Source organism: Hippoglossus stenolepis, chromosome 8, assembly GCF_022539355.2.
Source record: "Hippoglossus stenolepis isolate QCI-W04-F060 chromosome 8, HSTE1.2, whole genome shotgun sequence".
In the NCBI taxonomy this organism is placed as follows: Eukaryota; Metazoa; Chordata; class Actinopteri; order Pleuronectiformes; family Pleuronectidae; genus Hippoglossus; species Hippoglossus stenolepis.
This window is the reverse complement of record NC_061490.1, coordinates 10854380-10865246: the sequence shown is the minus strand read 5'-3', so window position 1 is coordinate 10865246 and position 10867 is coordinate 10854380. Positions and strand designations below refer to the sequence as shown.

The 10867-nt window shown below is 40.8% G+C and overlaps 1 protein-coding gene across 2 annotated transcripts; it reads left to right on the top strand.

The window, feature by feature from the left end:
• Positions 1-719: 719 nt before the first annotated feature.
• Positions 720-9163, top strand: nrsn1 (neurensin 1). Of its 2 annotated transcripts, none has more exons than XM_035162835.2 (6): positions 720-835; positions 4049-4164; positions 4394-4486; positions 4614-4732; positions 5090-5277; positions 5421-9163. In XM_035162835.2, the coding sequence occupies exons 2-6, from the start codon at positions 4066-4068 to the stop codon at positions 5522-5524; spliced, it is 603 nt and encodes a 200-aa protein (XP_035018726.1). In that variant the 5' UTR covers positions 720-835; positions 4049-4065; the 3' UTR covers positions 5525-9163. The 2 variants fall into 2 exon arrangements, with proteins under 2 accessions (XP_035018726.1, XP_035018728.1); XM_035162837.2 differs by having other exon boundaries at positions 724-835; positions 4046-4164.
• Positions 9164-10867: the final 1704 nt, after the last annotated feature.

The following is a 10867-nucleotide window of genomic DNA, read 5'->3' as shown; positions in this document are numbered from 1 at the left end:
TAGTGGAAGCCGGATTCAGATGCCTTGGTTTTACCCACATTGTGTTTTCTCCTCTAACTTTGTTCATTGTAGGTATTTGAAACATGAAGATAACACTCAACCATGCCTTTATGAATACATAGAGTCTGTCTGTCTGTCTGTCTGTCTGTCTGTCTGTCTGTCCATCCATACATCCATCATCTGTCTGTCTGTCTGTCTGTCCGTCTGTCCATCCATGCATCCCTCGATCCATCATCTGTCTTTCCCTCCATTTATCTAAATCCATCCATCCATTGACCAACCCACCCACCCACCCATTTATCTATCTATCTATCTATCCATCTATCTATCTATCTATCTATCTATCTATCTATCTATCTATCTATCTATCTATCTATCTATCTATCTATCTATCTATCTATCTATCTATCTATCTATCTATCTATCTATCTATCTATCTATCCATCTATCTATCTATCTATCTATCTATCTATCTATCTATCTATCTATCTATCTATCTATCTATCTAAGCTGCACTATATTGAATCCCTCCATAAATCCATTCATGTATTATTCCATCTCTGAATGTTGAATGAATGTCCTCCTGTTCAGCTCGTCCTTCCTCCCCGGTTATTTATATTCGCTATTCAATCATAATATATTGTCAAGGATGTGACGCTTGCGCAGTAGACGTCGTAAAAATCTTGAATCATCGATGGAGGGAGAGAGAGAGAGAGAGAGAGCAGAGAGAGAGAGAGAGAGAGAGAGAGAGAGAGAGAGAGAGGTGAGAGTAGAGTGATGGGAGCCGGCTGAGGGAACAGGAGCGAGTGATCACTCTCCGCGCTGCTGATGTCAGGTAAATGACGATTTTAATGACTTTTGATCATATTTCTGACGCCGCGGCAGCTACATCTGGTTGTTGCTTCGCTAAAAAACACATCTGCGGATTCATATTTCCTGCAAAGATTCTTTCAGCCGTGCGTCATCGGTGCGCACGGTATCAGCCCGCACATCTGAAAGTAGCTTCCATGTGGAGAATAATGTGGAATAAAATGTCAACTTTGTGTTTCCACCTTGACCTAATTCGATTATTATAAATGACATCAATATATACGTGTTCTGGTCGTTGATGTCCTCATCAAATGAAACTTACTGATAATCCGAATGCTTTTACCTGTAGACGTGTGTTTTTCTCAGAGATTAGATTATTTTAGGTGATCAGTCGACCTGATTTAGTCAAAGTGCTTAAATGCATTAAAAGCGTTCTCTGTTTCTATTCGCGTCTCTTGGGGGGGTCGGGATGACGAACAGACGAGATCTGTGCTCAGTCTGGCGTCACATGTTACGTCTGTGTGTTTTCCTGCTGTGGATGGTAATAATGGCGTTCAGCACCACGGACAGTTCCCAGTCCTCAGGGCGATAGTACACTCTGTATCATGGGCAGTGTTATCACATTTTACCCGTCAATTTCCATCATCGTGTTCATGGAGGACGGTTATATTCCTCCAGTTCGGTCTAGGTCAAGACAAGGTCGATATCTACGTAGTTTGTTTGGTTTGGCAGGTTCAACGTTATTTCAGCTACATCTTGTTTTGTAGATAAGAGTATTTTAATCAGTATTTGACAAATCACGGGTCGTTTTGGTATAGTGTTGTTTTAAATTAGTCACCCTGCACTCACTCTTTTATTTAATTTTTTTTCTTATTCAGTATTCGTTCATGCTCATGTGCACATCAGGTTTAACTTTTTAAATTGATTGTATGTTTCTGTCCTGGGCCTCCTTAGGTCAAGGTCATATTCATTAAGTTCAAACAAAAGACAATTTAGCCTTGTTTAAAAAGTTGTAAAATTATAAATGGAAATATGACAACAAAAAAGGGATGCGGCCTCACTGGAGTCTCAGTGACTTTGAAAGTAATTGCAGTTTCTAATCAACAATCTATCATAATTTAATTTTTTGATTAGAATTATTCAAACTTTCCTGGACATATGCAGATATGGCTACAGAGAGATTTCACAACATCTGGGCCCAGCCAGATGTTCATGACAGTCCTCCGCATGGACAAATTAAACGATAATACGATGAACATTATGTACCAGGAAACAATGTGTCCCATCTTAATGCAGCCTCTCGCTCATCCCACTCATATAATATGTCATTTTCCTTAGTGCGCCGTTTGAATTCATGTTTAGTCATTTAATGAATTGAGACACTGTCCAGATCCTCTTCTCGTCCTCTTTATAACCAGAACATCTACAAGGGGAATTCAGACAGCTAAGATAGACGGTGCAGAATTCAACGACAGCTGTGTCTTGCTGACATTAACATGACCTTCCCCATTTATTTAACTCAGAATAAAACGATTTATGGCTTGTGCTGGTTGACATTTGATCAGTCCAATGAAATAAGTTAATCTTATATCAAATGTCGAATTGCTTTTAGGGACAATTTGTGGTTTGGGGCAATAAACAAACCTGAATTGACTGTGTAATGTTGAGCAAGAATAAGCAAGACACCGGAAATGTCCTCCATACTTTATTTGATAACAGAGCCTAGTTTTGTGTGTCTTTCACAGATTAACCACACAGAAGTTGTGTAATGATATTAATGGCAATACAATCTGGCAGTTTAAAGCCCCTAAATATTCATCCCATATGGCAATTTCATGTCAGATTATCACTGCACACCTTTACACACAAAGCACTTATACTGTTTACTCTCCTACTGATGTACATACACTTCCGTAACTGGTTCCCTAATTAGTTTACCTGAAAGCTCTCCCAGTTGCACGCCTGATACAAGAAGTGTGTATCCACAGCTACTTTATTTAACATTAAACAACCACTACAGTAATTCCACTTGATTTATAGACCGACCCTGATGAACCAGAAAGCCAATTAAGCCACTGGTTTGGTTTCAGGGACAAGTTGTTTTTTTCCCATTTGTCACATGTGTCAGGAGAGCACAGCACTGCTGCTGTGGAGACCGTAATATATTTCACTGGGATGCATGCCCTGTTTGGTTCTGGCCAGACCCACATAATAGCGTGAAGAAATATTGCCAACACTAGGATCAATGTTTTATTCCCACTTCTCTAGTCCCCAGTCTATTCCTGCTGCGGTGCTACAGCAACAGCAGTTGAGATTTAGTGTCGTCTGCCATAAACTTGAAACATAGTTATGTGTGTTTGTGCAGAGGCACCGAGCTGTGTAATGCCTCGGAGATGTTTAATACTGAGGGAATAACAACTGTGTGTTAGCTAACATTTCCTAGAGCAAATGTTTTCTTGTCTTCTCGTTTTAGTTTAAGGATAAATGGGTTACTTTGAAAGAAACCAAACAGAGAATATAGTAACAGGTATTACAGTGTTTATGCAGCTATATTAACAGAATATCATGAATTTAAAGCTTTTCTAGTAAAAACTAATACGTTTACAGAAATTAGTTTCTTCTGCAGGACAGAATATATTTTTTTTGTTATATTTGTTAAAAGGCTGATACTTGTCTTGTCGAACAAAAAGCATGCTACAACTTACACAGCATGTCCTTAGTTTGCATCTTCTATGAAAGCTTTCAACCTGCTATATACAAAATATATTGTCTAGATTCTGATCCACGGCACAAACTGTGGGTGCTGATGGGTGCTGATTGCATGGAACGGGTTAATTCTGTGCATGTCAGCACTCTCTGCAACTAGCAGACACAATATTGAATCTCAAGAGGAGGAGCGATGTAATATTTCATGGGCTTATTTCATAATGGCAGACAAGGAGAATGCATCATTAATCTCAATGTAGCGGGCCAGCCTTGCCTTCAGTTGGATGTTACATAACTATCTGGCGCTGCGTGTTAGGGGTGAGCGCTTGTGTGTGTGTTTGTGGATGTGAATGTTTAAATGTACAGTATTCGCATGTGTGTACATGTTTATGCAGCGTTTGTCCACAAACCGCATGGGTGGTTCCTCCGAGCAAGCGTGCAGCCGTGCATTCATGCATGTGTGTGTATATGTGTGCGTGTGTTTGTGTGTGTGTGTGTGTGTGTGCCTGCATGTGTATGTGCCCTCAAGCAGGTACACAGATGTGAAGGATGACTTCTTGCCCAGAGATCTGTGGGTCGGAGTACGGAGAGCAAGTTCAAGCCAGCGGGAACTGCCAGCAGTATGGAGTCCGCTCCTACCTACACCAGGTACAACTCGCACACACACACACACACACGCACGTGCTGTATATAGGGTTAGGGGTTAGGGATGCACATATGAACCATTCTCTGCTACAAACTCCAATCATCACAGTCTCATATCGTAATCACTTTACTGCTTCTTTGTGAAACTTGGGGTTTCAGATATTGATTTCTTGTGGGTTTTAATTTGTGTATTTGAAATGTGAGTGAAGCATCTCTTTCTCTACGATCCCAGTTTTATGAGGAGTGCACAGCTTCTATTTGGGAACGCGATGAAGATTTTCAGATTCAGAGATCACCTAGCAGGTGGAGCTCTTTACTCTGGAAGGTAAGGCTAACTTTAAAACAACAACAAAACCACGCCTCAGATGCTTTCATTATCATTTTGTTATCAAGACTTTGCTTTTGATTACAGTCTCTCTTACACCCCCCAATGTCCTTTTTCCTCTGTCCAGGTCTGTCTCGTGTTCGGCTCCCTGATCTTGGTGTCAGGTTTCATCATTGTTTTGGTGGGGTACACCACTCCAACCAGGATCGAGGCATTTGGCGAGGATGATCTACTTTTTGTTGACAGGTATAGAAACAATACAGTCAAATAAAAGTAAAAAATCATATTCTTATATGGCTTTACTGTAGATCTAACAGCTGTAATAATGGCTGTATTTGCATTTATTGCCTGCCTAGTGGGACATAAGTTATATATAAGGGTAGACATTGTAAATGTCTTTGATTGCAAACTGAACAAAGGCTCTTATTTTGCTGAACTAGTCAAAATATTGATTAACCACATTTAAAAAAAGGTAAAAGGTAACATTTGGTCTCATTATTGTAGAGTTTTTTCATGTTTCATGTTTGCGGGTATTAGTTGTACAGAAACACAATGTTACATTTCCAATTAAAGCACTAAACTACTCGTCTCTTTCTTGAACAGCCATGCTGTCAGTTTCAACCGCGCCCTGGACGTCTGCAAGCTGACGGGCGCCGTGTTGTTCTGCGTGGGCGGCACCTCCATGGCTGTGGGCCTCCTGCTGTCAGCCTTTGCCAAAAGCTATTCCAAAGAAGAATTGTATCTGCAGCAAAAGTTTAAGGAGAGGTTGGCAGATCTGCACGCAACAGTTGGTAAGATTTGGTCCCGTTCTGTCTCATTATAACACAAAATGGAATAAATTTGCCAAACTGTCAGTAGAATAAATTTAGTTTAGCTGTTAAATTGTACTGGTCGCGTGTGGACACCCCTGAAAGCCGATCTGCTCTTGTCGCAGGTACCCCCATAATGAGAGCACCCACCCCCGGCGAGGGAAAAGTGCCAGTCACGCTTTCCAAAGTCCAGAACATCCAGCCAGCAAACTCAAAGTTGGACACCTGACAGTCGTCGACATGAAGGCATAAAGTGAAGAAGAGTGTATGAGGAGTGATTGGAGAGCAGACTATGTGCGAGTGCGTATACACACCTGTGGGTGTTGATCTAGATGTATATTTTCTCCTTTGAAAGGTCAACTTACATGTTACTTATTATATCGGTTCCTTGTCTTTATTTGCCGTGTTTGACATTGAAGTTTGATTTTACGGTTACATACAGTAGCTGCAGAGTTAATATAGAGACGATCAAAAGGAATATCAGTTGCCTAAAACTCATTGTTATCTAACAAAGCACATGCAGCTCTCGAGCCCTGCCCAGAAAACAAACCTCAGACACAAATCAATAGAACACGGCTGCTGAACAACATAATCGCAGCTTCCACAGAGCATTTTCCTGCCGAGAGGATTCACATTATAAAAAAACTGAAAAGGAGGGTGTTAGTGCTGGAGGGTGCAGAGCAGCAGATGCAGTGTTGTTTGAAGTTATTGCTGATTGGGCCCTGTTCACTGAAATGATCAAAAGACGCACCAGGCCCGACAACCATTATTTCTGCCTGGTGACTAAAAGCAGAGACAGCAGAGTGTTATTGTGGAAGCTATACTCTTGTGTGCATACTCTGTGTATTTATCCCTGAACTGTGAGCCAGACCCTGTCCATCACGACCACACAACACGAATACATGTACTATAACTGATGAGTACAGAACAGAACAGATATTTCTGCAAGTAGTCAGAACAAATTAGGCACAAGCTGATTAGAACAAACCTTGCGGGTAGATCCCACACTGACATTTTCATCTGTCTTGTTAGGCCTCTGATTTTGTCTCCTCCAGTAAATCCTCAGACAGGATCGATGAGACCGGACCAGACAGACCGATGAAAGCTACATTGAACCGGACAGAACATGCAGAGCGGCACAGTCTGCCACTAAATCAAACAGCTTATACTTTCTGGGTGAGATAAACAAGGCCTTCATCATGTCGTATATAGCAAACCCGTTCATTCTCTGTCCCTCTCCTCCTGAGCTGGTCAAAGAGATGGAGATGGTGCGAGGGTGCGTGAGGAGAGACAACATGACAGATATGTTACGTAACGGGGGGGGGGGATGAGGAGATTGTGATTGTGTCTGACAGCGCTCACTGTTTACATTGTGTAAAGTGATAATTCACAGACAATGTACGGTCATTATATCACTCGCAAACCATATCTGAGACAGAAAATACATCAATAAGGTTTTTATTTTATTTCATACAAGCTTGGCACAAGCTCGAGCTCACATACTGTAACCGTAACTTTCAAGCACAACTGTTTTTGAAAACGTTCTCTCTTTATGTTTCATAAACATGTGTTTTGAATTTTTGTGACCATGCCATTTTAAATGATTATTATTATTTCTTTTTGTTTTCATTTTACATGAATTGCAACACACTGGACATGGATTCAAAATCATGTGTTACAGTGGTAGTTACTGTCCAAGTGCCATCAAGCTACATGCCTCCAAATGTGTATCGATGCAGCAGCTCCTTCAAATTCATGCGGCAAGAATGGTGGATGCTCATTGTATGAAATACTGTACTGTTCATGTAACTTGACTTCTCACAGCCTCCGCTCCCGTCTTTACTGCCTTTCTTCTTTCACTTTGAGGAATTCTGGATTTTCATTTCAACGCTTAAACATATTCGGCACATTCAAAACAAACAATTGTAGCTAGAGCTTTGAAGAACAACATACTAACAAAGGAGATGTTACAAAGGAACCAACTGTCAAGTAGAACAATACAAGAAGAAAAACAAAGCTGCTGTAACCAAACACTCCAGTTGGGCCAGTGTTTAGTAAGTGGATAATAAATGTGCTGACGTATTGCTACATGCTGTGAATTTAATTTTTTATTCTTTAAAGCAACACTATGAAACTTTTTTTGTACCTTAAAATAGCAGCTTTAAAATTAGTTTGACGGTTCACTGACTTGGAACATTGGGAAGGTTGCCAGTTTCATTCCAACTCCTCACCCTGAACATCTGTTCTTGCCCTTTGTTACTTTTAGTCTGTGCTTATAATGATAAAATCAGGCCCAGCTAGTTCAAGAGTAATGCCCAATTGAAGATCAGTTAAAAAGACTTAAAAATAATTTTCAAAACAGCGTTTAACGTCGATATTCTGTGAGGAAACTTTTGAAATAAGAAAAAAACTTAAGAATTCTAATCAGTTTGGTTTTTGTTGTCTTTGGTTTTACATTAAAACCACTTAATCACTCAGACACGCAACCCCGACAGAATGATCACCACGTGTGGCTGCAGAGGGCGCTGTTGCTCAGTAAAAGTTACATGGTGTTGCTTTAACCGACCTTAGTTTAATTTTTTATTCCAGCCCAGAATCTGGGAGATTTCTTTTCTGTTATGTATCTAAAAAAAAATGCTTTTGATCTTATTTCCCTCTGATTCTATCTTCTACTGTCTCCTGCTGTAACAGTGGATTCTCCCAGTGAATAAAACAAGTCGACTGTACTTACTGAAGGTTGGATCGGATAAAGAACAAATATACAGACGGGTGACAAAGCAAATACCGACATAATGTATCTTGACGAGGCGTTGAGCCACCGGAGCAGATTCAATGGGCCTCGGCATTGATCCCACGAGTCTCTGAACTCTAATGGTGGGATTATCACTGTGGTTCAATGAGTGCTGACAAACATATCAGTGCCAAATCTCCATAGTTGTGTGTTTCAAAAGTTTTCATCTAAACATTCAGCGATCCCCTTGCACCCTTTGGATTGGGGGCATTTTCATACTGGAAGAGACCACTCCTGTCAGTATGGACATTTGTCCTCGTAGCAGAAAAGACCTCCTCTCACAAGAAAATCCTTAAAAATCCCCCGCAGTATAACAGAGCCACCAGATCCCCTCGCTGCAGGAGTGAAGCGCTCATGCCTGCACCGCTCCGCTGCTGCTCTCGCCCACTTGTCGAGAACATGGTGAAGGGTGATTCATCTGACCATCCCCCCACACACATATCTGTAGATCAGTGTCAATAGTTTATTTGCACCTCTAAACTCACAAAGGTGCTTTCATCTTTTCAACGAGGAGTTTGATAATACCGCTCTACGCGACCGCCGACAGAACTGTTCTCCTGAACACGGTCCTGCATTGACACTATAAGACGAGGTTATTTTTTCATGTATCACAGCAACTCACGAGCATCACGAGCATCAAATGTGAGCTGTCACATCACAATTCCTGACCCTAGTTACTGACGTCTTTCCCGTGGATCCAAACACAGATGTCACGTAATCACTGTCATATTGAAACACTGGCCAGTTGAGCCTTTTAACTGAAGCTCCTGCCATCTGTGCCCTGACAATAAACCCTCTGTCAAAGCGAAGATCTTATCCTCCTGCCATCTTGATAGAAAAATCTGAATTAACTGGTCCTGCTCAGCATTTTGAAACATGCCACATGTGAAGTACATACTCATACTACTTATATATACTTACACTTATATATTTGCATTCATTATCTTTCCCCACTCCACTTTATTCAGATTCTTCCTTTACGGTCCCAACAGTCACCCGTCTGTATATCGGTGTCTACAGAGAGTATGTCTATTTTTAAAGAACACAATAAACCTGAAATACCTGTAGTTTAAAAAACGTGTGAAGATTCTCTGTATCCTCATATCAAAACATTATCACCAAACTATCAAAGGGACATTTCCATGTTCACTTAATAAGCATCATCACCAGTATTGCATTATAGTGAGGGTGAAAGCTTCATTCTGTTATTTCGCTCAGTCTTTCCATTCATACAAACAATTGGTTAATCTGCATCAAAGCCTAAAACTTAAGCGCATATTATATTTTGGATTTTTAGTCTAATGTAAATACACTGGGTAGATTTGCAGGTACTTTCACAATAATAAATTGATGCAACCTATTTTTTCAGTCAATGATAATTTAAAAGAGATGATAATTTAAAAGAGACTAAAGAACCGTGATGCACTTCCTCATTCAGTCATTCTGTGTCTGTGTTTTTCCATGAAACAGTCGGTTGTGTAAATTAGCTGCAAGCAGCCTCACGCAGAACGGAAACTGCAGTGTGATCTCTGATCTATTTTAGTGAGTGCGATGGCCTCGCCGCCCTCTCATCCCTGCAGCTGCTCAAATTGGGATTCATGCAGTCCGTGTGTTTGTGAGTCACCATCCAAGGGGAGAGGGAGAGCACGGATGAGAGAGGGTGAGGAAGGAGGAGAGAGGAACAAGCAAGCGACACAGGGGAGGTGGGGGCTGGTGTGTGTGTGTGTGTTTGTGTGTGTGAGTGAGTCATAAAGCCCGACTGGTCGGGGTGATGATCCTTAAGGTGCTATTCCTGGAGTTGCCATTAATTCTGTCTTACATCCTCCGCTGCCGGCCCCTCTGTGTGTGTGTGTGTGTGTGTTACATGGAAAACAAGGTTAAAAGCATAAGGAAATATTAGAATAAACCCCCCCCCCCCAAAAAAAGAGAAATATCCTTTACATTAATATAGTTTAAAAAAAATGATGTTGGCAGTATAATTAGCTATAAAGTATGATAATAAAAAAAACATAAAGGTTTTACACTGACCATGTATGATGTGCATTCAAACTTAACTAAACACTTCCTATGTCTAACCTGTGCTAACCTTTAGCTGTAAGGATCAGTCGGCTCAGCGACACACAATGAATCCCGTTATTGAACACTGCAAACTCCTGCGACCACAGTGGGTGAACAATGTCAACGTTCCTTAATGAAAGTCTCTGTATTGCACAAGGGTTACTCAGCTCTGTCATATCATGTCATATCGAGAGCAACATGATATACTACATATGTGTACATACCTGAGGTGGATCAGCACGAGGCTAAAGGAAAGGTACGTTGTGGTTCTTGTCTGCACACAGGACTTTAAGCTTTAGTACCGAAGACCAGATATGTTTAGGGCTTTAAATAGTGAATTAATGAAGCCAAGGCCGATCAGGTCCTTAGAGAGACTAACCCCTTTTCATTAAATGATGGAAAAACTCTTATGACACTTATTAAGTCTTCATGACCTGAATCCAAGGGTTTAAGAGTGGAGGCACCGATGTGTCTGACAAAAACAAAACAAAAAAGACACTAAGTTTGTGGAGAAACTGCAGAAATGGAATAGATTCCGTGTGTTCAGTGTTGGAGGCAGCCATCAGTTTATTTACCCCGGGAAATAGTTCTTATTGTAAACATCATAATGAAAACTATTCTGGAAATTGTAATTGCTTCTGACTTAGAAACCATCTGCTCTTAAGTAAACGTGTATTCCTATATTTGAAGTCATTTTAGTGCTGCCGTCCTTGTTTTTAGGTT

Bases quoted from the DNA above. Each gene is read 5' to 3' on its own strand.
- nrsn1 (XM_035162835.2), top strand. From the start codon at position 4,066: ATGACTTCTTGCCCAGAGATCTGTGGGTCGGAGTACGGAGAGCAAGTT. The intron at 4,165-4,393 runs GTACAACTCGCA...CTACGATCCCAG, and splicing joins TCCGCTCCTACCTACACCAG to TTTTATGAGGAGTGCACAGC. The intron at 4,733-5,089 runs GTATAGAAACAA...TTTCTTGAACAG, and splicing joins GATCTACTTTTTGTTGACAG to CCATGCTGTCAGTTTCAACC.